Source organism: Leptosomus discolor, chromosome 24 (genome assembly GCF_034619465.1).
Source record: "Leptosomus discolor isolate bLepDis1 chromosome 24, bLepDis1.hap2, whole genome shotgun sequence".
In the NCBI taxonomy this organism is placed as follows: domain Eukaryota; kingdom Metazoa; phylum Chordata; class Aves; order Leptosomiformes; family Leptosomidae; genus Leptosomus; species Leptosomus discolor.
In genome coordinates this window covers 4321165-4344313 of record NC_141414.1, presented here as the reverse complement: position 1 = coordinate 4344313, position 23149 = coordinate 4321165, and the positions used below count along the sequence as shown (strand labels likewise).

The following is a 23149-nucleotide window of genomic DNA, read 5'->3' as shown; positions in this document are numbered from 1 at the left end:
CGGCGAGCACCGCCCCCCCCGTGGCCCACGGAACGCGCCAGGCGGTGGCCAAGAGCCAGCCTGGGTCGGGCAGCCCGGCCCGGGCAGCCCGGCCCCAGCGCTGCCTTCACCCACGGAGCACCCAGCACCCCGTGCCGAGACGCCTCGGTTCAGTGAAATGAATCCTGGAAAGGACAGAGAGGAGAAATCTCAGAACTTCCACTTTTTAAAGGGAACCAAATGGTTGTCTGAAGGAAACATTTAGGATGAATAAAACCACAGAGAACTCCAAGCTTGCAAACTGGTCTGCTACGGGAAGTTTAAATACAGTAAAAATCATCGATGACAGCAGGTGCTTCAGAAGACAGACAGCACTTAATGAACTCTACTAACAAGCTAAGGACTATATCACTGCAGCTTTGGGCATTTCTTTCGACTGAACGTGCCCAGAGGTCCCTGCCACAGGCGAGAGCACCGGCCCTCGGCTTGTGAAGCCGTTGGTGAGCAGCGGGCAGGAGGGAGGCAGCTGCGCTCCGGGGAAGGACGAGCCCGTCTGAACCTGTCGATGACACCTTGCCGGGCGCTTTTCAAGGACTCCCGAGCCACCCTCCAACCCCCTTTCCTCAGCGGGGACGTTTCCAGCTTTTAGCTGGCCACACCTGAGCCACGGCACAGCGCTCTGGCAGCGGCAGGTTTCCAAACACAGCAGCAGGAGCGATGCTGCTCCGACTGTGACGGCAACTCAGCAGGAAAAGGCAGATTTAGCAAATTCTGCTTGCCCTCCATCCTGCCCGCTGCCGTGTGCCAGCACCAGAACCCTCCCCGGGCCTATGCCAGGCCTCCCCAGCACGGAGAGAACAGCTCAAAGGGCTCCAGTTGAACAGCGACTGATTACGGCCGGTGGTCTCAGAGGGGGTAATACGGGGGTGACAGAACACAGCTGAGCCGAGGCCGACGTAGCTATTCCGTTGGGAGGAGGGAAGGTGCCTAGAGATTGCCAATCCTTTGCCTCCTCTTTGGAGAATTTCCAAAATGCAACCAGACTGGGATTGTTTGATGTAGCTAAGGGCTAAAGAAAGGGAACACATGGTTTTTAACCAAAACACAGGAAAACGTAGGGAAAGGAAAATGGAAAACCTTTTAATGAACCTACAGGATTCGGTCAAATTCACAGGCATACAAACCAGAAATATTTCTCTGAATCAGTCATGATCTGCATATAAAAAGAGAGGAGCTGGAGGAGTCCAGGAGGGGCTTCAGTTGGAGGGAGGCGGCGGGGGGATAGTGCCTGGCCCCTCCGTGGGGAGAGGTGGCCTCATCATGGGGGGCAGAGGAGCAGGGGGAGGTACACCGGGCGCTGGTGGCAACTGAGGTGGCACGGGAGGTGGTGGCACTGGTCCAGAGGGAGGCATGGGAGGCAGAGTCATGCCCCCCGGAGGAGGTGGGGGCATGGAGTCCGGCAGGGGCGGCCTTGGGGGCAGGCCGTTCATCAGCGGGGGTGGAGGAGGCCGCTTCACAGTCGGGGGCCCTGGAGGGAGGTTGGGGGGAGCTGGGGGCTTCTCCATCTTGAAGTGGAATTGAAGGAAGAACTGGAGAGAGGAGAAAAGCAAAGAGAAGGGAACAGTTAATCCTCGGGACAACTTTGTGCCATCAGCTCCGTCCACGCTGTCCCCGGGCGCACAGCTCGGAGCTCTCCTGCCCTGCCACCTCCCCCGCCCACGGCCGCCCTTCCACCCTGGCAGCACCCACGACTCGCACCAGTGCTGTCCGAGCACTTCAACTCCTCTGACACTGGTTCCAAGCGCTAAGCTGCCCGTGACGGGGTCGGTGTCCCCCGCCACGCCTTCGTCCCCTGCTCCCACACACGAGACCCGGCAAATCCGTCCGTGCCCCGGGCAGGAGACACACAGCGAGGAGCCCCAGAGGGGACACGGGGCGGGGGACATTCACGCACCCAGCTGCTGCCAGCACCCCAGGGGTCTGCCCCCCGGGCTCAGCTCTCACCAAGATCACGCACACGAAGAGCTTTCTGGCAGGAGGAGCCACCGCGCAGCGGCACTCCAGGAATGAGGAGTTCAGCGCCAAAGCCAGCACGGGGATCGCCGACGGGCATCCCCCCTGCCTTGCCTTCCCCCCGGGCTGCTCTGCCCTCCTGCTCCCCCGCCAGCCCTCACTGTTGCAGGGCTCCAGTACCTGTTTGGTCTCCCTGTTCCAGTGGGTCCAAAACTTTCCTTCTGCTTTGTCGATTTCTCTGCTCGGCACCTGCAACAAGAGCAAACGAGGAGCTATTATTAGCACCACCAGATTAGCTCAACGGCCCTTTTTAGCACCAAAGCCTGCAAGATAAGCACAGTTATTCCAGGCCCTCGTGAGATGCGCCAGTCTCGGATGTTATTAGATAGAGACGGGGGCAGGAAAGAATTAAAGTTACTTCCCTATCGGTCAAGGACAAGCGTGCTGGCCAAAACCCCCCTCAACATCTGCACGAAGGCTGAGGAGCAAAGCCCAGGAGGCTCCTTCCTGTGCCAGACACTGAGCAGTCAGTGGCTCCCCAGGGCTCAGCACACGGCCCAGTTTCCACGCCAGAGTCCTCCACCAACTCTCCGCAGGGTTTAATGACTTCCAGTCGTGTCTTCTCGACCCCCCTTCCCACTCCAGGAAGCGGAACCAAGTCTGTAGTAACGTGCAGTGGGAAGGAATGTCTTGGCAAACACGGGAAGGGAGCTCTCCCAACGACCAGTTCCTCCCAAACTCTCCCAACGACCAGTTCCTCCCAAGCCTACCTTGAAGGCGATGGTTTCATAGGGCTCCGCTGCCATCAGCAGGTACTGCCAGCGCCTGTCCGGGGGCTCAATCCTCTGCTCGTAGGCCGACATGAACCGGTGCCGAGGCATGATGCTCTCTGCGATCTCCGGATAATCAATCTGGGGGGAGGTGTGGCAGCATGGAGAAGAACATCCCCTTTTCCCTCCCGCTTCGTACAGAACAAACCCCTCGGCTACGGAGCGCACCGAGAGGTCGGTTCCCAACAGAACACTTGGTGCCACCAAAGGGGACAACCTGACGGCTACAACCGTGGGTTTGCAGAGGACTAGGAAGGTGAAGGCCTATTTTTTTTTTTTTTTAAATTGTTTATTTCTGAATCCTGCAAAGAACTGTTCACTTAACAGCACTTTCACTTGGATAACCCAGACACAAAGCATTTTAGCAGCGCCCTTACCTGGAAGAGAAGGCTCTGCTGGCCCGTTTCTGGATCTCTCTGTTTGGTCACTGTAAAGAAAACACAAAAGCTCAGCACGTCCCATCGCAGGGTTAGAGCCACGTTCTTTCTGCCCAAGGAAACACACAAGATTTTTCTCCCATTTAGCAAATGGAACGCCACATGGTCTTTAACTGAAGATGCTAAGGATCTCTGCCGAAAACCAGCTGCTGTGGGGCAAAGACTGGGCAGGGCAGAGCCGGGAGATAAAGCAGCCAAGCTGTGGACCGAAGGCCGAAACAGAACGAGGAGTTCAGAGGAAAAACCTGAGCGCTGAGTGACTGATGAGCCTCAGTGAAAGACGGCAGAGCACAACAAAGGAGGGACCAAAACAACGTCATCGGCTCCTGCACGGCTCCTAACGGGAGCTGAGAGACTGAGAGACACCAACCTGGTATTAACATGGTTCTCACTCAACTGTCAGCAATGAAGAGATGTTCCACGGGTAATTTAAACAACAAAGGACATCAGGAGAGAAGCCCCTATCTCATTCACGGCCAGATCTGCTAAAAGGACCGATTAACCATTCCCACCCGCAGCCCCCGGGCCCCGGCAGAGACGTCCCCACGCACCTTTGTAACCCGGCCGGCCGATTTTCACAAATTTCTTCACTTCCACTTTGACCTTTTCCGGCGCGGGCTGGGCGGGGGCTTCCTTCGCCTCCTTGGCAGCTCGCCGGGCCCTGGGTTAATTTGGAGAGGTGAGCCCCGCTCGGCTCCGGAGGCGCCAGGAGCCGCCGGAACCCGCCACCAGGGACGATTCATGCAGGAAGCCCGCCAGGAAAACCCGCTGGTTCTCTTCCCCACGCACCCCCTGTATCCACCTGCCTGGCTAAAGGCTGTCATCTCCCTTATCTTCTCCTCCCCCGAGGTGACCTTGGTGCCCGTCTCCCCAGACGGATCTGAGAAGCTTTCCTTCTCGAAATAAAAACCGCCCCCGCCAGCTACCCATCGACACCAAGGCAAACTGGATTTCTTAAAATAAACCCACAAACTTCTCCCACCCTGTCTCCACAACACCAGGTCCCTCTAACCAGACACAGACCCTTTGCTTTTAAAACTCTTCCTCCCCCTTCCCTTCAGAAATCCCACAACTGGCTTTGAACGTCAGCTCCAAAGGGGGCTTGTCAGCACCAGCTCCTGTCTGGAGCAGGTCTGGTCTGAACCTCCTGGCGAGTGCCAGGCTGCTCACCAGGAGACAAAGCCAGTGAAGGAACATTCTAGCACAGCGTATCGGCGGTCAGGGTTCATGGGTTACGCCATCATCGCTCTAAAGTGCTCTGGTAACGGAGGATAAAGCTACCGTGGAGGATGACTTACAAATTGGTCTGATGCTTCTTGCCCTGGGTATGTGCTAAGTAACTTCCCTGCAATAAAACACAAGGTAGAAGGAAGTCAAACGAAGACTGAAAGATACTTGTCACAGAGGAGAGACCATATCACAGGCTGACAAGGATATTTTAATCCTTAGCAGAGAGGAATCTCACGCAAAAAACGCTCTTGATTGCTGAACTGTCACAAACTGTCAGGCTCTACACACCCGAGCCACCTCCCACCCCCGAGCCCTCCAGCAGTCACTCACCAGGCACGGCCCAGGTTCCTGCACCTGAAGCTACAACTATTCTAAACCACGACAGGCGGCTGCTCGACTCACCTCATTGTTGTGCAGCGTCAGGCAAAGCTTGCACTCGTAAGAGCCCAAGTGATTTTTCATAAAATAAGGGTCCTAGGAAGAGAAGTGTTAGAAAGTTACAAGCAAAACACGGGGCAAAAGGGGACAATCCAAATCCTGCCGACCCCCTCCTGGGCTGGAAGAAGCGAGTTTGCAGCTGGGACTGAACAGCACGACGCTGCGTTGGGGCTGCGAGAGCAGAAGCTGCAGCAGCTTCGTTAACTGGTGACGGCCAAACCAGCAGAACACGAACCTGCACAGCCCAAAAAGAACGCGGTGACCCCACCTGAGCCCGCGCCTGCCGGCACCTCCCTGGCCAGCCCCGTCCCACAGGTTTCCCGTTCAATTCCCGCAGCACCACAAACACCAATATTTCGTTCCAACCCCCAACTCTCCGCTCAACCTCTGTTGGGCGCAGGCAAAGCTCAAAACTCATCCCCACAAGAGCCTGCAGGATGGGAGCCCCGTGTCCTCCCTCCCGCGCAGGCAGGGCCGAGGCTCACCTTGTTGATGTCGATGGTCTCCAAGGCCAGCTGCCGGAGCCTCTCCCGGCGGTCGCGGTTACTTTCCGAGGCGGAGGCTACGCCGCCGCTTCCGGTTTTACCCCCGGGACGATGCTGGAAATCCATGATGGGGATGTCTGTGCTTCAGCTACTGACGGAGAAAGTCTGGAAAAACAAGGAAAAGCACCGTGAGGGATAAGTAACGCTCCTCCTGGCCTGTAGTCAACACCACTACTTAGACCCGTCAGGGAGGACACGAGACGAGCACAGCCAGGCCCTGGACACTCGCCACACGACGCAATTTCAAACGAAGCAGGTCTTGTACCACTGACTCAGTAAGTTCAGCAGTAAAATGAGTAAAACTCCCCCCAGTCCCCCCAAACAGGAGCCCCCAACCCTCCACTTGGGAGAACGAACAGCTCCAGACCCGGCCGAGGCTCCTCTTCCCCACCAAGGCTCAGTGCTGCCCCACCACCCCAAAGCCCCAGAGCGCCTCCCACGCAGCCCCAAACCTGCTGTGAGGGTCAGAGCCTCCCCCCTGCAAGCCACTCAGCAAGGTCAGGGCCTCTGCACACCGTCCTCAGCCCCCAAGTGTGGTCCCGGAGTCCCTCCTTCCCTCAGCGAGGGCCAGAGCCCCCCCCGCCCCACACATATACATGAATCCCCCAACAAAATGGGAACCATTGCAAGAAAGCCACATAGATCCCTAAGCCCTCAGCAGGAGTAAAAGCCCCCCTCAAATGCCCCCGCGCAAGGGTCAATCCCCCTCAAACACCCCCCCCCCCTCAGCAAAGGTCAAATCCCCCCTCAAACATCCCCCAGCAAGGGTCAAACCCTCCTAAACGCGCCAAGCCTCTCAGCAAGGGTCAAATCCTCCCCCCAAGCACGCCCATCCCCTCAGCAAGGGTCAAAGCCCCCTCCCCAAGCACCCCCCAACAGCTCCTCAAGGGTCAAACCCCCCCAAACACCCCCCCAGCCCCTCAACAAAGATCATGCCCCCCTCCCGCCAAAACCCCCACCCCCTCAGCGAGGGCCAAAGCGCCCCCCAAGCGCTCGCCAAGGACCCCTCGTTAAGGGCCACCCCCTCCCCACCCCTCAGGGCCGGACAAGGCCCCCGCCGCCCCCCGCGTTCCCCCCGGCCCGTACCGCTACGCGCAGCCCCGCTCCCCGCGCCCGCGCCGCGCATGCGCGCCGCCCCCCCCCTCCGGTGCGCGACTTCCGGCTTCCGGCGCGAGCCCTTCCGGGGCGGGCGGGAGCGGTTCCGGGCGGCGGGCGGGGGCGCGGCCGGGGCGATGGGGCGGCCGTAGCTCGGCGGGGGCGGGGGGGGTGCCTCGCCATGCGGTACAACGAGCGGGAGCTGCTGTCCCTGGCCCGGCAGCCCGCCGAGAAGGCGGCTGAGATCTTGATGCGGGTGCCCAAGAAGGGCAGCGGTGAGAGTGGGGCCGGACTGGGAGGGACTGGGAGGCTGGACTGGGGGGAGGGGGGTGGAGGTGTAGGGTAGGACCGGGGGTAACCGGGGGGTCAGGGCTGGAGAAGGAGGAGTGGAGTTTCTAGAGGGGTACTAGGGGACAGGAACTGGGAGAACTGGGCGCCCTGGGGGGACAGGACTGGTGGTACTGGAAAGTCAGGACTGGGAAACTGGGGGTAGGACTAGGGCGGGGAGGGGACTAGGGCAGGACTGGAAGTGCTGCGCGGGGAGGCGGGGGTTAGGACTGGGGGTATTGGGAGGCAGGACGGGGAACAGGCTGGGAGGACTGGTGTGTAGGACTGGGGAACACGAGTGGTGGCCGCTGGTCCGGGGGGTGCGGGGTCAGGGAGTGGGGTGGGGCTGGACTGGAGGGACTGGGTGCGGCTGGGACAGCGTGGCTGGCAGGGGCCCCGAGGGACCAGGGGATCGGAGGAGGAGGCTCTTTCCTGAAGGCTCCCAGTAAATTTCCTGGCAAACCAGCCCTGGAGGAAGAGCGTTAAAAGAAACTCACTCCCTTGTGCCGGGTCTTTCCTCCCCCCGAGGATCTGCAGTGTCAGTTTGTCCCGTGGAGGTGACATCTGTTGGGACAGCCCCATGCAGTGACCCCCCGCCCAGGGTTTGGAGCCCTCCCCGGGGGTGGCTGAGGTCCCGTCAGCCGCGTCCCGTGGGTGTTGGTGACCCGATGCCGTGGGCTCTGCCAGCCCAGAAGCCCCCCCAGAAGCTGCCACGCGCCTTTGTCGCCCTGTGGCTGGAGTTGAGGCAAGGGCAGCCGGGCAGGGTCCGCGCAGAGGGCGCCCTTCCCGGGCGGGTTGGGTGTCGTGAGCTCCTCGAGGAGCAAAAGTCTGAACTCCCAGAGCTCCCCGTGGGTTTGGTTGAGTCGGTGCCGTTCTGGGTGCGGGCGGGGGGTGGAAGGGGCTTCCTTCTGCCCCCCCGTGCCGGCCGGCTCGGCCCTTCCGCCCACCTCAACGCTGGTTTTTTAATTCGCAGTGTTAAAGAAACGCCTCGTGAAGCTCGTGGTCAACTTTCTCTTCTACTTCCGGACGGACGAAGCAGAGGTGAGGAACCTGCTCTGCCGTGGTTGTTGGTTTGCCTCCCTCTCTCTTCTTTCCCTGCGAATCGATCGCGTGGGTTCTGTGAAACGGCACGATCCCAGGCTGCCAGAGCCAGGACAGGGCAGCCACGTTTCTTCTTCCATCGGCTCAGCAAGAGCTCGTCGGGGGGAGAAGCGGCGCTGGCCTCTGGCCCCACCCCCCTGCTTCTCCTGGGAGCATGGAGCGACTCTCCTAAACGTAACGGCTGCCCCAGAACTGCAAAAGGGGGAGTCTGTGGGGCTGTGCCTTGTCGTGCCAAACTGGGAGGGGGAGCTGATGTTTGGCTCTCCCAGGAGAATAATCCGTATTGTTTCTTGTTTTTTATGCCAGGAGTTTCCCAGTTGCTGGGAAGCTTACCAGTTACCCTGTCAGTGGTGGTATCTGGGGCGTGCAGGAGGCCTGCCTGGGTCTGGGAAAGAAGGAATGAACTAAGGGGCCTTTGGGTTCTGTTTCTGGCTTTGCCACTGCGGAGATCTGGTGATTTTTAATGAATCCCGTGGTAACTGTTGCTGAAGGTGTTGGGAAACGAGTATAAAAGTCACCTTCGGGCGTGTGAAGGGCGCTGTGCGCACGCTGGTGCTACAGACAAAGGAACTGGAAAGCTTTTAGTGGCGTTTTTAGCCTTGGACGATCATAAATATTTATGCTAATGGTTGAGCTGAGCTCCTGCTCTCACAAACGCCCTTTCCTCCTGCCGAAGTGCCGTCACTCGTCGCTGCTTCGCGGGAGCTGGGGGCGCAGCGGGGCCGAGCCGTCGCTCTGGCACGTGTCTGTGCCTCGGCTCAGCGCCGGTGCGGGACGAGGCTCCGGGGACACGGCCCGTCTCCTCCGCTGCCACCCGGCGCCACTCCGCTCGCTTCCTCCGGTGGTTGGTTGTCGGCGCTGGCGGCTGTTCTGCTGGGGGGAGGTGGTCTTGGATGGATCAAAACCAGTTCAGCGCGTAGGTGGAGGGAGCTAACGCAAGGCCATTGTGCAGAAATAAGTAGTAAACCAGGTTTTTTGGTATCTTCCCCACTGGCTCGTTTGCCTCTCGGGTTTTGTTTAGCTTGGGGAAAAGAATTCGCCTCTGGGTTGCTTTTGTTTGTGGCTCGTGTCCCCCTTTGGTGCTCATGTCCTTGCTCAGCGTGCGCTGGCGAGCAAAAAGTACCTCCCGTGAGTTTATCCTGAGCTCTTCTCCTTCCTCACCACGCTGTTCTGAACCTCCTGCAAGGCTCCAGGACTGCCCTGACGGAGTACAGCGCGAGTCGTTCCCTGTGTCATGTTCCCTATTTCCTCTTGGTTCGATTTACTGAGCGAGGAAGTAAAACTTCTTCGCTGTCTTCGCCTCACAGAGCCGAATGCTAAAGCCCAGGCGAAACCTGAGCAAGGACGAATGTTTAACCCCTCATTAACGCGTGCAAGGCGCTTCAGCGTAGCACGTGTCAGCAGGCACAAAAAGGTTGATTAAAAGAACATGGAACATTGATGTAATTAGACAGAATTACTCTAAGAGCGGCACTGGGTTATGGAACTTGCTTCCAAGGCGCTGGGCAAACCTCTGGGGTCAGGCACCGCCGTGGGGGTGAGGTCAAACCCTCTCTCCGGGTCTTTTCCAGCCCATCGGAGCTCTGCTGCTGGAGCACTGCAGGATCACCAAAGAAGAGGAGAACGTCTTCTCCATCAGTGAGTTCTGCGCCTGCCTTCCCCTTGCACCTCCCCGAGGGCAAATCGTGCTGAGAGGAAACTGTTGGCTGCCGAGCTCCTGCTTTTCCCCCCTCTTTGTCTGCTAACAGGGGGGTTAGTGCTCCTCGGGGGGGGTTAGTGCTCCTGAGGGGGGGGGGTTAGTGCTCCTGAGGGGGGTGGGTTAGTGCTCCTGAGGGGGGTGGGTTAGTGCTCCTCAGGGGGGTGGGTTAGTGCTCCTCAGGGGGGTGGGTTAGTGCTCCTCAGGGGGGTTCGTGCTCCTCAGCCCTTCCTTCTCCCGCTCAGCCCTTCTCCTCCTCAGCTGCCAGTTGTTCCGCTGGCGTTGCCGTGCCCCGTCCCGAGGACGGGGGTGTTCCATCGCCGGCTCAGCCTGTGCGATTTGCACAGCTGCCTGCGAGGAGTGAAGCGGTAACAACCGCCAGAGCCCAGGTTAGTGCTTGTGGAAATCCCTCTCTGGGAGGGTTTGGGGCTGACAGATTGCTGCTTCTGTGCTATTGCATTTTATCCAAAAACGAGCGAGCCTCAGATAAACCATCTGTCGGGCTAATCTAGCCCCTGTCCTCCCGCCACGCTGTTTGTCCTTGTGTTGATAGCCACGGCTCCAGCTGGCTCGTGGTGGGTCGTCCTTTGTCAGCAGCCTTTCATCCAACAAGTAATCATTGTGCGAGAGGTATGTGGCGAAAATAACAGGATGTTTCTCCAAGGCCATCCCCGTATCTTTTGGCCTGGTTGTCGGGCACAGCTGCTTTTCTGCGCAGAGCCTTGTCTCGTCTTTCAGCCGGGAGAGGTGCTGCTCTCGCCGCCTCCGAAGGACCCTCAAACAGCCTGAACGGACCGATCTCTCTCAGCCCCACGTTCTGAGTTTCTGGGGCTTTAGGACTGTCAGGAGCTCTGGTGAAGGAGGATTCCTGAGAGGAGCGTTCAAACCGGTGGCAGTTGGTGTCAGGTTGTGTCCCCGCACGGCAGCGCCGAGGGGTTTGATGCAGACTGACCCAGTTATTCCTCGGCAGCAGCCTAGATCTCTGTGGGCTGTGGACTAAAGAGCAGAGCTCTGGGGACAGTGTAATTAATTAGATGCCCTGATTCTGTCTTGGTAAAGAACTGGAGTTGCGCAGGGACTTGCTTTCCACTGTGCACAGTAGCAAATTCCCAAAAGCCTCGAGCAAAGACAGGGCAGGGCCTCCTCTGAGCGCAACGTATCTCCTCAGATGGCCACCCTCTGCCTACATCAAAATCACTTCCTCGGGGCCATTTTCCACTTTGATTACTAAATCCCTGGCGACTGTTCGCAAGGAGGCTCGGGGAGTTTGTCCTGAGTCTGGCCGTATTGGTTCAGTTCAGTTCCAAGCTGTCGCTCTCAGTTTGAGAAGTTGCTCTTTCTTCTCCGAAGTCTTTGGCTGCTGTCAGGTGACAAATGCTGTAGGCAGCTGCTCCGGGCCAGGCAGGAGCCACCCAGGGTGACGGAGAGGGGACAGAAGCCTGGGTTACCAACTCGTTCACAGATCATCGTATTGACCAGAGGTGTTCCTTGTGGCCTGGCAGAGTCTGGCTGTTGCTGAGGAGGGAGAGAGCGGAGCGCAGGCAGCTCTGCCAGGACCTCCCCTAAGCCTTTTCCTTATCCCTGCAGGTTTCATCGAGGAGCCGGAGAGGAAATACTGCTTCGAATGTGCCAGTGAAGAGCAGTGTCAGGAGTGGATTGAGGCGCTCAAGAGAGCCAGGTAGGTTGAGCCACTAGTGCGAGGTCCGCGTTGTGAGCTCTGTGCTCTTTCTTTTCTGGGATCAGCTTGTGGTGAAGGGAGGAAAGCGGTTTGTCTCCTCCCAAGCAAGCTTCCCTTCAGCTCTAAATAGCATCTGAAACTTCTCCACATCCTTTTCTGCTCAGCCTGCTGCATGGTCTTTTCCTGTCTTACAGCTATGAGTTCATGAGGAGGAGCTTGATTTTCTACCGGAATGAGATCCAGAAAATGACAGGGAAGGTGAGTCCTTTGAAGTCGGCTTGTCAGGTGGTGACCGATGGGTTTGGACTGGAGCAGGGGCTGGTGATCTCAGGTGCTGCTGCCAGCTGTCCTGCACAAGGCTGTTTGCTGCCGTGTGTATGGAAGAGATCCCGTCGCAAGGCGGTTCCTGAGGCCACAGGCTCAACAGCCAGACCCGAGAGTCCTCCTCTGCCGAGCAGCCTGCGCTGTCGTGCTCAGCTCCGACCCTCGTACACGCGCTCTTCCAGCGGCGGAGCGGCCCGAGGTTTGGAGCTGGGCAGGGCTGGGCCAGCCCAGGCTCCCACCGGTTCCCTGGAAGAGTTCACAGGCAGCCCTGGCCAGATCGGAGCGGACGTGGGTCGAGGTGCTGCTCCCGCCCCTGCCAGGCTCCTCGGAGCAGCCCCTGCTCGAGGCGACGGAGGTGGCGGCAGCTCGGCTGTGCGCTCCTGTGCCAGCCCGGACTGAACTCGGCCCGTGAACCTTGGCTGGCCCCTGTGTCCTCCCCCAGGGGCTGCTTGACTTTCGGCACCAGTAGCAGCAGCCAGGGGCTGGACTGGGGTAAATCCAGCACGTGACTGGAATTGGTGCCCAGCCCTGGAGCACAGGCTGGTTGAGGGAGAGTCCTGCTGGTCACCCCGTTGTCTGCATCTCACTGCTGCCCTCCGTGTGCTCTTGCAGGACCCCCTGGAGCAGTACGGGATCTCCGAGGAAGCCCGCTTCCAGCTGGGAACACACAAGCAATAATCCCCTCGCCCGGGCTGAGCTGGCTTCTGGCCCCGGGCTTGCCCTGGAGGGTCACCCCCAAGCCCCCCACCCCGGGAAGAACAGCAGCAGTTCCCCACAGCAGTGACCAAGTGACTTTTTAATTTATTAGCCAAATAATTTTGTATGATTTTTTTTTTTTTTAAAGGGAATTCATTGCACATTCCCACTTGCCCCAGCTGTGGAGGCAGCTGGTCTTAACTGCTCCCTGCAGACTGTGCCCTTGAGTCAACGCTGCCGTAGTGGGAGTAAAACTGCTCTGGCTCCTGGGGAGAGCAGAGGAGGCAGGGACTGACCAGAGCTCCCAGCACCTGCTGTCCCCCAGCACTGCCTCGCAGCCGCTGCCTGGAGCTTCTGGGGCAGGCCCTGAGCCAGCTCTAGCCCTCCTCTTCCTCCCTGTTCCTCTCCTGCAGGGAGCTACTTGGCTTTTCTGGCTCGGGATCTTCCTGCAGTCTCCAAGGGAGCCATTGAGGGTTGTTCATCCCCTTGTTAGAGGATGCTCCAACCGACTGCATGTCTGTGCTTGCAGGGTTAACCCTGTCATGCCCTCTCCTGCTCCTCACAAAGCCATTTCGGCTGCCGAGACCTGCTGGCAGAGCCCGACGGCCAAGCTGTTGAGCCAGGAGGAGCGGGAGAGCTCAGCCAAGCTCCAGCTGACAGGGAGGGGGCACCCACTCCCCTGCGTCGAGGCAGCAGTGTCTGCGCAGCCACCAGCACCTGCCTCTTGGGGTTGTTCCCTTCTTTTCCCTCCTCTGGGCAGTTGGTGCCAATTCCTAGAGGCTTGACGAAGCCCACGCTACAGCCCATCGGAACACTCCCACAACTGCAGTAGAGAACAAAGCTGCAAAGCACCAGGGAACAGAGATGGGGCTGAGAGATCTGGATCGTGATCCTGCCTCCCTCTGCAGTGCTGTGGGCTGGGCTAAGCCGTGCAGTTATGGAGCTTCCCGGAGAGGAAAGCCAGATGGAGAGGTTTGTAAAGACAGGAGCTGCTCCGCTTTGGCTGGATGTTTGAGCTCCAGGGCGTGCAGAAGTTATGCCTAGGGAGCACGTGACAGCCGGGCATTCACCCTGCATTCCCTGAGCCTTTGCTGCAGCTTTTCTCTCCTTTAGGAGTGTCCAAATGGAAACGCCAGAAATCTGTGCCAGGGTCACAGTGAGCTGCCGGGGAACAAGAGCTGCCTTCCCTGGGGCTCCTGTAACGATAAGCGTTAAGGAACAAGGTCTCTCCTCGAGGCTCTGCACCTTCCATCCTGCCTCTGGCTGCCCGAAGGAAATCTGCCCAGAGGGGAGGGAGGGAGAGACACTCCCCACACCCACACCCGGGCCTTCAGGAGACCCAGTTTCCTGACTCCTGCAGCCACGGGGGGGACACAGCTAGCTGCAGCAGCTCCCCGGGCACTAGACCAGGAAAAAAACCCTCCAGGAAAGGCCCGTGGGAAGGTCCCAGGTAACACTGTCAGGTGGTTGATGGCAGAAGGAACCGACTTGCTGCAGCCGGAGGGCTCGGCCTGAGCTTTCGGGGGGCTGCAGCTCTGGGCTTTGTAGCTGGCAGGAAGGCTGCTTGGCAGCTGACAGGCGCGTGGTAGGCGAGGTGGGGTGGAGGAGCCTGTGCTGTGATCCGGGCTCGAAGGGAAGTTTTGGGTCTTTTCCTCTTTGGCTGGGAATTAATGCCGAAACAAGAGCCCACAGTGCAAGCTCTAGTGGCCTGGCCTGGCCTGGCTTTCCCGCTTTACCTCATGCTGTTGGGTACCAGGGGAGTGGCAGATGTCACCGATGCTTAATTTTTAACCTCAAAGCCAAGGTTTTTCCTTTCCCTCCCCAGATACTCCCTTTCCTTTCCATGGTTCCAGGTGCTTGCTCTAGAAATTACCAAAGTAAGCCGAAGGGCAGCTGTCCTGCATGAGCAGCTGAGGGCGTGACAGGGTGGGAGCAGAAAATAGGGCAGTTTTGAAGACAGATGGCAGCTCCAGTGGAAGCAGCAAAGGGGATTAAAGGCGGGAACATACGAGAGCTTGTGCTTTAGGGAATTAGTGTCCTCAGATGACTTCAAAGTGCGTTTTAATCCGCACAAGCCCACTCTGCTTTACCTCAGCGCAGGGGCACGTTCCCGAGGTGCTGGTGGGGTAAGGAGCAGCTTTACTGGGAACGAGAGACTCGTCTGTCCAGCGCTCAAGGCTGGTGGCAGGACAGGCAGAGCTGGGCCCAGCAGAGCAGAGGTGGGCTCCCCCAGCGCCGGGACTGCAGCTCTGCGCTGGGGGACCGGTAGCAAACCTCCTGCAGCTCCCACCAGCCGGTTTCAGAGGCAGAACAGGCACGTCCAAACTCAGTTCCCCAGGGTTCAGCATCACTGAATTTTTCAATACGCAAAGTCAGCCCCGGTATAAACACCACGCCGGGAATTCTGCCAACATTCGGTCATTTCTATCAAACAAAATTCTAGGGCTAGGGCAAGGCTCGCCGTTCCTGCCAGCCACCTCCAGCTAACGGTTCCCCACCGTGTGCCTTCCCAGGCTGGCACTAGCGTCCCCCCTCCCCGCCTTCCAGAAGGCAGAGCTGACCCCCACCATCTTCACGGACATGAAATGGGCATTTTATTTAGATGCTACGGGGAACAGTTGGGCGAGCGAGAGATAATCCCAACACTTCCTGAAGAGGCAACAATGACATTTCTTAACTGAATGTAAGACAAATGCTGTGAAGAGTTACAGGGCCAGCGGCAGGCCCAGTAACTTGCTGAGATCAACTTCTAGAGTAGCACGATGTCAGGTTTCAGGCCTAAGGGAAGATGGTACTTGTAGACACTGAGATCTGCATCAACTGCCGGTGATTTAGAGACAATTGTTGATTTTTCACACTCCGGTCACTACACTATTTGTATTTCAGTGCGCCGCAAACAGGCTCCCTGAAAGCGCTGAAGCCCTTTCTCTGTTGTACAGTGAACGTTTCCAATAAAAACTTGTTTTAATCCTGGTGGCAGTCAGAGCTGTTCCACGAAACCAACCCCTTGGCTGGGGAGGGGCGGCTGTAGCGAGCTCAGGGTCCAGCGCAGAGCCGGGGAGAGCGGGCGCCTGGCCCGCCGGCACCGCAGCAGGGACAGCGGCTGCAGGAGCCGCAGCTGCAGGAGCCGCAGCAGATGCGCTGCAGAGCCGGCGCCTGCGGCCCCGCGAGGAGGAGGCGAGGCGCCTGCGCACGGAGATTTTGGAGGCTTTTTGCTAACGGAGCCGAGCGCTTGGCAGCGGCTCGAGGGCCGAGCGTGTTCAGGGAGACGAGCTGGGCCGGTGTCCCGCATCTAGAAACCTCCGGAGCCGGGAGCCGAGCGGTGAAGCAGGGCCCTGGGCTCCCCTTGAGAATCCTGAAGCGAATCAGCGTTACGGGCGTCGCCTCCACCGTTTAACCCCATGGCCTGGCCATGTCAGCGGAGTTGCGCTGGGGCAGGTCCTGCCCAAAAGGGTGACAAGGACACGGCCGGAGGGCGGGTTTGTGGTGGCTCCGGCCGTGCCGACCCCCGACAGCTGATGGGGCCTCGGCTTCGCCCCGCTCGGGGCCGGGGAGCAGCGGGGGCCGGTCCCTGCCTGCGCGGCCGCTGCGGCCCGGGACAGCTCGTGGCCTTGGCGGCTCCTGCCCTGCGGAAGCAGTGAAACGCCACAACAGTACGGTGTATTAAAATACATACACTTTAATATAAAGACAAAACTTCAAAGCATTGTTTCAATTACAAATCAAGGGAAAGACACAAGAAATTAAGTGGAGGGAGGGGAGAAAAAACTAACTCTTACATTGTGGAGAATTAGAAAGGCAGGGTGGAAATATATATATTATACATACATATATACACACCAGAAGAATTCACGCTACTTCTACGGAAGAATGAAAGGAATGACAGGACAACTTACCAGTATAAAAAAAAAAAAAAAAAAAAAAAAAGATAAATTAGGGGAAGTTTGAATTTTAAATAATTCAGTTTAATAGGCTAAATTATATAAACTAATTCCTATTCACTAGGAAACATCCCATATCACTGTTCTAAGAAAATGGGTTTTTTAAAAAATCCATTGAAAAATGGATTTTTATTAGTAGTTAAAAGTTTACTAATCAATTCCTGAGCAACAGCAACCTCATAATCTACCGCTTTCCCCATCAAAGTCCCACTCAGCGAGGGCAGGCTCTCACTCCTAAAAAGTTTAAGTAGAACAGAGACCTAAAAAGTTGATTTTTAATTTGAAATTGATCATTTAAAAGCTTAATAGGTTAAAAAAGCCAAGCAGGATGGATCAGCCCATTCCACCTTTTCCTCATTAACTCCAGAAACAAGACCTCTCTAAAGAACGATTTGACTGCACCAGAAAAGCAACCAGATGTACCTTGAAAAAAACCAAAGGATCACAAACTTGAGAACTTCAGGGTTTGCATCGTAAAACTTTGAATTTTCAGATGTGATTTTGTTTTTAAACTATAAAAACTTAAGAAACCTCTTCAGGAAGAGGGTCGCAAATACACTGGAGAAGGATTGCCCATTTTTTTTTTGTCTCGGGTTTAAACCCTGAAGTTCACAATAATAGCAACTTTTATGCAATATTCAGTCTAAATAGATATTTATATATTTATACTGCATAAGGATAAATAAAATATGGCACAACAACATTTTTAAAACCAGTAATCCATCTTTTAGTGAAAACCTGATATACAACCTATGGAAATGTTGGAGAAAAAGAGGAGGAAAAAAAAAAAATTTAACAGCCAGAAAGCTTCCAATACTCATACACTGACTACACATCTGTGCTTCCAAAAAATCCAATTCTTGTGATTTTTCCTCAGTGCTGCAAAGATAGTTCACAAAAACACTGTCTAGTTTCTTCTCCCCAAACTGTGATTTTAAAATACGTTATTGTTGGTTTGCAGTCCACCGTACAACGTGCGTTCCTTAACGGAAGGACTCATCGTTTGGAGCTCCCAATGCTTAATCTTCTTTATGCTTTTGGCTCAGACAAAACAACAAAAGCAGAATTTTCCAAGACAGCCACCTGCGTGTGTTGGGATAACTCCCTCCAAGAAAAAACACAACATCCATCATCTCTCCAGGTTTCCACACCCTGTATTAAAAGGAATGACTGCAACACAGAAAGCCCGTGGGTCGTACATCGGACTTGACCAACCGAGGCCCCTTGCCAGGGCAGAAGCACCAAGCCCTGACGAACGGCTCTCCTGCGAGCAGCACCTGCCATCGGCACCAGCCGCCCCGGGCGGGGGAAGCGCGTTCGTTACTAGTGCTCGGAGGTGATTAGCACCAACTCTCCCCCCGGCTGAGGAAGGAAGGGCCGCGGGGAAGTCTGAGCCGGGAGCGGAGTCACGATCAGCAGCTTGAAAACGAGCTCCCAGCGCCGGCAGCCGCCTCCTCCAGCAATGGGGCAAACCCCGGCGCGGGGCAGGGCAGCGGCCGGCAGCGCAGCCTTCATAACGCAAGGGCCCAGGCCCGCGAACCGCCCGTCTGCGGGGCCGGACGGGGACACGCGGCGTGTTCTGCGGAGCCATCCTGCCGCCCACAGCGACGCGGCCGTGGGGGAACCCCCCGCGCCAGCGAGTCCCTGCTGCAGGAGCACCACGAGGGCACAGGTCCCCCGGGTCCTCGTGCAAGGGCCACCAACGTACCCACAGGCGTCACAAAGAGGTGGGCCCTCTGCATCAACTCCGAGGTGAAAGCACATGCGGGCCCTCAACTGCTCACAGCCATCCCGTGTCCCACAGCAAACAATCACCCGAACGATGGCCCAGTCTACCCCGCTGCAGATACCAGCTCTGCACCCGCTGATGCTCTCCCTGCCGTGCCATCACTCAGCCTCTCTGGACTCTCTTCTAAGTGGAAAAACAACGGGTGGGGGGAGCAGATGCTGCTTTCTAAATACGCAATCCCAGCAAGAATCGAGCCACACAGGTCCCTGGAGGTGACCCCAAGCTGCCTGTTCGTGGCCTCATTACTCCAGCACAAAAGACCTTCTCCTGGAAGGGGAAGCCCAGCAGTACGGGAAGACACAGCCTGCCCTGCAGGGAAGGCGAGGATGAGACAGAACCGGATCACCACAGGAGTAAAGCCACCATGGTGTGGAGCACCTGACCTGCAAACGCTGTTGTAGCCCCACTGCGTTCGGTATGAACCTGCGCTGCAATAAAAGCGGGCGAGGCAGAGCTAGCTCACATCCATCTCCTTCCCGCTCACATCCCTCCCGTTCACGTTCTGAGGCAAAGCGACTCTCCCAGTTATGTCTGTACAGAGAATCGTAGAATAGTTTGGGTCAGAAGGGGCCTTTAAAGGTCTCCTAGTCCAGCCCCCGAAGGAGGAGGTTGAAGAAGCGTCACCAATGCCTCTCAGAAGGACTCTCTTGTCCCCAGGAGGGTGAAGGCAGGCACCGACACGCACACGCAGCCACACGCCTGACCACGCAGTCAACCCTGACCAGCCACGATGGCCAAGCAGTATCGAAGCAATGCTCCGTTTTGAAATGTTATTCAGATGCAACCTAAGAGCTTATCAAGCCTGAAATCTCTCTGCTCAGCAGACTTCAAATGAAGAAGTTACTTGCTCGGGTATTAAGTTTGACTAAAGAAAGAAGAAAGCTACTCAGCACTTTGAGATTAAGTAACTGAGTGTGACAAACAGTTGGGCGAGTTTCAGGCTGACGAGCGTCAAGTCCTGGGGACTTGAAAGCTCTTGATTCACAAAACCAGTGACTAGATCCCTTCGCTATCAAGTGACACAACCTTCCTGCCTGGGGTACTTCAGCGACTGTAGGTGCAACCACAGATTCAGACCCTACAAGCCCACTTTCATCCCCACATGCCCATCCCGCCAGCGAGTCCTGGCACCGGGGGGAATCCAGGCTTCACAACCCAGGCTGAGCCCCCGCCCAGAGCCACGCCAAAGCCCAGCCAACAGCAGGGTGAGCACACAATGTGCGCAAGAGAGCGCCACTAGGAAGGAAGGGAACAAGATGGAAGCACAGGAAAATATTTCTATGTTTGTCTGCCCAAGGAGACACGAGTTCCAGCAATCAGAAGAAACTAATCGCAGACAGTGCCCCGTCTCTCAGTGTCATGTACCTCTAGGATGTGCTGCACCCCCTGTTGTTGGCAGCTTCCCCTTCGCCTCACTCCCATCACGTCCACAACCTGAACTCAAAGAGATGGAGATGCTTCCCACTACTATGGTTCTCCAGACTGACCCACACCTTCCTAAAGGAAACAGCCTCGTTTGCACCAAAACAAGAGGCGATGCAGGGACAGCTCGACTTCCCCGTCACCCTGCACGCCAGCTCGGTTTCAGCAACCCCAGCCTCTACATCCTCCAACAATATTTTCCCCACTTTCTCCCTCAGCTACACAAAAAGCGGAGAAATCTGACTGCTGGGTGCCCCCCACACCCCTGGCTGATGGAAGAATTGTTGCTGAATGACTAATCCGCAGCAAATAGCGAGGTTGGGTTTAGTGCTTTTGGAGCGCTCCCAGCTCCGCAGCACGGTGGGTCTCGGTGGACTGAACCCGGCGAGCGTGAGCCAGAAGGAGCAAATCACCAAAAAAGGAAGAGCGCGCAAGGCTTGTTCCTCAAAGCTGACATTTAGCAGCAGGGCATAGGTTTTGCTCAGCACAACGCTCAGGAAGTTCCATTTTTTTTGGCAACGTATGTGCTACAAGATGTATTTTAGCTTCCTGACGAGTCCCTTGCTGGCGGCAGCGGTGTGGAGGAGAAGGAACATGTGTGACAGCCACGAATCAACTGGACCCAGCAGGATGTGGTAACACAGAAGGAATTCCTTTTTGGAACTGGCTGTTTGGCTTTGATTGCTCAAAATTATCTCCAATTATTGAAAACAGGTTTCAGACCTCTGGCACAGTGCTCCTACAGTAGGGTCATGAGGGTCTTATTCTTGTAGCCATATGGATCAGATCTTAACATCTCAAAGCTTTTCCTTCAGCAACCCTTCAGCAAGGTAAACGCTCTCCCCATTCTGCAGACAGAGGAGAAACAAGTTGATCTTGCTCGAGATTATGGCAAAGCAACAAAAGATGTGGGAGCGGGAAAGACGACAACACACATCGCTTGGTGACACCATCTCCCAGCTAACGCAATACCAAGACACCAGTCCAAAACCTGCACTCGCCCGGCTTCCCATCTCACACTGCTCCCCACAAGGATTAGCTTCGCAGGAACCTTCCTGGAAGCCCAGCCCAGTGGGGAGAGCCACGAAGACTTAGATAAGAGCTGCTGCACCCATGAAATGCACTGCAGCGACACAACGCATCGCAAGGTGAAGGTGCCAACGGTGCCAGGCGTGGCTGGAAGACACTGGCAAGGCCAGACCAGCTCCAGACTCCTGCAGCGTGGGCTGCCAAGATGGAAACATTGGGTCGCTGGGAATGACAGCACTGAGGTGATGCAGAGGTAGATGAGGGCCTGGTCCCAACAGACCCCAGGAGGCCGAAGCAGATGCTCAGCAGGTTGGCCAGCAGACTGAATCCCTTTCAAGTACGTCCCAACTACGCGTTTATTCCTGGGTCAGCATCTGGTTTCCTTTGGCCTTCCCCCATGACAGCTGCAGAGTCACCGACTCCAAAACGCTGGACAGTTGAAAACATCTTGACAGCGCACGTGTGCTCTGCTACGGCGAGCGGGCTGGTGCTGCCGCTCTCCGATGGCTTCTCGAGAGCAAGTCCTGCAGGAGCCACCAGCTGACTCCCGACCACCAGAGCACCTGCTACCGCCGGTGACACCGAGGGACAAAGGGGGTTTGGCTTTTCCACAACACCCACCAGACAGCAGATGACAAACTCCGTGCCTGGGGCCTTTGCTCCGAAGGGTCACAGAATGGTGGAATCCTTGGGTTAGAAAAGACCTTTAAGATCATCGAGTCCAAGTGTAAACCTAACACTGCCAAGTCCTCCGCTAAACCATGCCTGACGGTTCTGTCTTGCTCCCCAGACACTGATTCCTGAAACGCTGTTAACCTCGGGGCAAAGGAGGTCATCCCTGCACCAGGGACCTGGCTGTCCTCTTCAGCCCAGGTGGGCTGCCGGGAGCCAGCTGGGCGATACGGCTCTCGAGCAGGCGTTGGAAAGCACAGCAGGTTCGACAGAGCTCTGCGAGTCGGTTCCTTCTCCAAACAGGCATCTTTGCTCGTGTCCTGTGAGCGCCTCGTCTGTGAGCACAAGCAAACCCTGCCCATACAGAACAAGTGATGGCAGCAGAGCTCTCTTGCTGGATGTCTTCTGCGATTTGAGATGAAGGGGGCACAAGAGGCCCAAGGAGCACTGTATCTTGATCCCTTTTCAGAAAAGGATTTGATAAAATTGATTAAAAGCTTCTACTTTTATTTCCTCATCTCATATTGGGGATATAAATGATATGGGGGGAGAAGTAATTAAGTCTGCTGTCCCTCCAGCAATTGCTCAGGCACAACCTACCAATTTAAAGCCTTCACAGCCCTGAGCGCTCTGCCATTTGCTGGGAAGGATGCTAAGAAACGCTCTGCAACTTCCAGTTACCCAAGGATCTGGACGGAGCTGGAGCTGCCCACCTCCCAGCTGCAAAACATCTGGGTTACATTGTCTTCCTGGATTCCAGGACATACACAGTGTACGGCTTCTACTAGAAGCTACTGGATGTTTCTCAGCTATCGCCCTCTGAGCATTTTTGCCCTTTTCCAGGTTTTCATCTTGCTGTAACTCAGCAGGGCGCCCCGCTGTCTAGTCCTCTCCACACACAACACAGAAAACAGTTCCAAAATGTCCCTCATTTCCAGGGCTACCGATCCCTTCCTTCCCTTTCCAGCGAGTAAGGCAGCAAAGTTAGATCAACAGTTTCTGCACACAAAGGCTGCCTATGGAAGACACACTAAGGAATCAACAAAATACCTGCACTTGGTCCTAAATCTCTACTAAGATTGCAGGGACGAGGCAGAGAGGAAAGGGCCCAAGTGGTGATGTAGAGGGTAAGAGCTGCCACAGCACCTGCCCCCACCACTCTCACGAACACAGCCAGCACGGCGCTCACAACCGTTCCTCCTGGACCCAGGTAGCAGGAAAGAGCACCCGAGGGCAGAGAGATCTCGCCTGCTTCGAACACTGAGGCAGGGGCTGGCCAACGCGCTCAGCCCAGCTTTTTGTGACGGCTGCGGGATCAGGCAGTGGGATCAGGCTGCGGGATCCGCGGCTGGTAAGGCAGGGCTCAAGGCTCAGGTGAATGCCTGATTGCTGGAGGCGGGAGACTCATTAGGGAGCACTAACGACCCAGAAGGGATTCAAGGACAGTGATGCCTCTGACGCAGAGCAGCCAACGCTGCCCTCAGAGCACCGGGGCTAGCACACAGATGGTTCCCAAAGCCTAAATGTGTTTTTCTTCCAGTCATTTTGCTGTTGCAATTCCCCTTCTTTTGCTGTAGTTTTCTTTATTGGTGCTTCGTCCAGTCTGAACTACAGACCAGCGTGATTTCTACTTAATGGATCATCCTTCTCCTCACTTAGTGCACTCGAATAAATAAGTTTTTACAAGTTTACTGTGCATTGTACAATCTAAAAATAAATGAAATAAAGTATATGAAATTTATAATTTTTCATCACATCTCTATAAAATACAGCCGCTGCTCGGAGCGGCACTTTCTGTACACAGAACACCAAGTCACAATACAATTAACTGCACCAGTCTGATAGTGTGGCAGCATGGTAAGCTAGATTGGGGTGTTTTTGTGAACTACCATTTAGACCTACTTAAA

At 56.3% G+C, this 23149-nt stretch overlaps 2 protein-coding genes across 2 annotated transcripts; one reads left to right on the top strand and one right to left on the bottom strand.

Annotated features, from left to right (window-relative positions):
* Positions 1 to 1094: 1094 nt before the first annotated feature.
* Positions 1095 to 6593, bottom strand: SF3A2 (splicing factor 3a subunit 2). The gene is made up of 9 exons (XM_086477505.1): positions 6559 to 6593; positions 5413 to 5577; positions 4892 to 4963; positions 4558 to 4604; positions 3811 to 3920; positions 3200 to 3249; positions 2763 to 2903; positions 2173 to 2241; positions 1095 to 1568 (listed from the first exon to the last, which is right to left on the bottom strand). The coding sequence occupies exons 2-9, from the start codon at positions 5536 to 5538 to the stop codon at positions 1236 to 1238; spliced, it is 948 nt and encodes a 315-aa protein (XP_086333631.1). The 5' UTR covers positions 5539 to 5577; positions 6559 to 6593; the 3' UTR covers positions 1095 to 1235.
* A 154-nt stretch (positions 6594 to 6747) lies between these two features.
* On the top strand, positions 6748 to 12377 carry PLEKHJ1 (pleckstrin homology domain containing J1). Its single transcript, XM_086477433.1, has 6 exons — positions 6748 to 6842; positions 7868 to 7935; positions 9567 to 9633; positions 11279 to 11369; positions 11564 to 11627; positions 12306 to 12377. Exons 1-6 carry the CDS (start codon positions 6749 to 6751, stop codon positions 12369 to 12371), a joined length of 450 nt encoding a protein of 149 aa, XP_086333559.1. The 5' UTR covers position 6748; the 3' UTR covers positions 12372 to 12377.
* Positions 12378 to 23149: the final 10772 nt, after the last annotated feature.

Bases quoted from the DNA above. Each gene is read 5' to 3' on its own strand.
- SF3A2 (XM_086477505.1), bottom strand. From the start codon at position 5,538: ATGGATTTCCAGCATCGTCCCGGGGGTAAAACCGGAAGCGGCGGCGTA. The intron at 4,964-5,412 runs GTGAGCCTCGGC...TTCTCTTCCTAG, and splicing joins AGACCATCGACATCAACAAG to GACCCTTATTTTATGAAAAA. The intron at 2,904-3,199 runs GTAAGGGCGCTG...ACCTCCCCCCAG, and splicing joins AGCAGAGCCTTCTCTTCCAG to ATTGATTATCCGGAGATCGC.
- PLEKHJ1 (XM_086477433.1), top strand. From the start codon at position 6,749: ATGCGGTACAACGAGCGGGAGCTGCTGTCCCTGGCCCGGCAGCCCGCC. The intron at 6,843-7,867 runs GTGAGAGTGGGG...TTTAATTCGCAG, and splicing joins GGTGCCCAAGAAGGGCAGCG to TGTTAAAGAAACGCCTCGTG. The intron at 11,370-11,563 runs GTAGGTTGAGCC...CCTGTCTTACAG, and splicing joins GAGGCGCTCAAGAGAGCCAG to CTATGAGTTCATGAGGAGGA.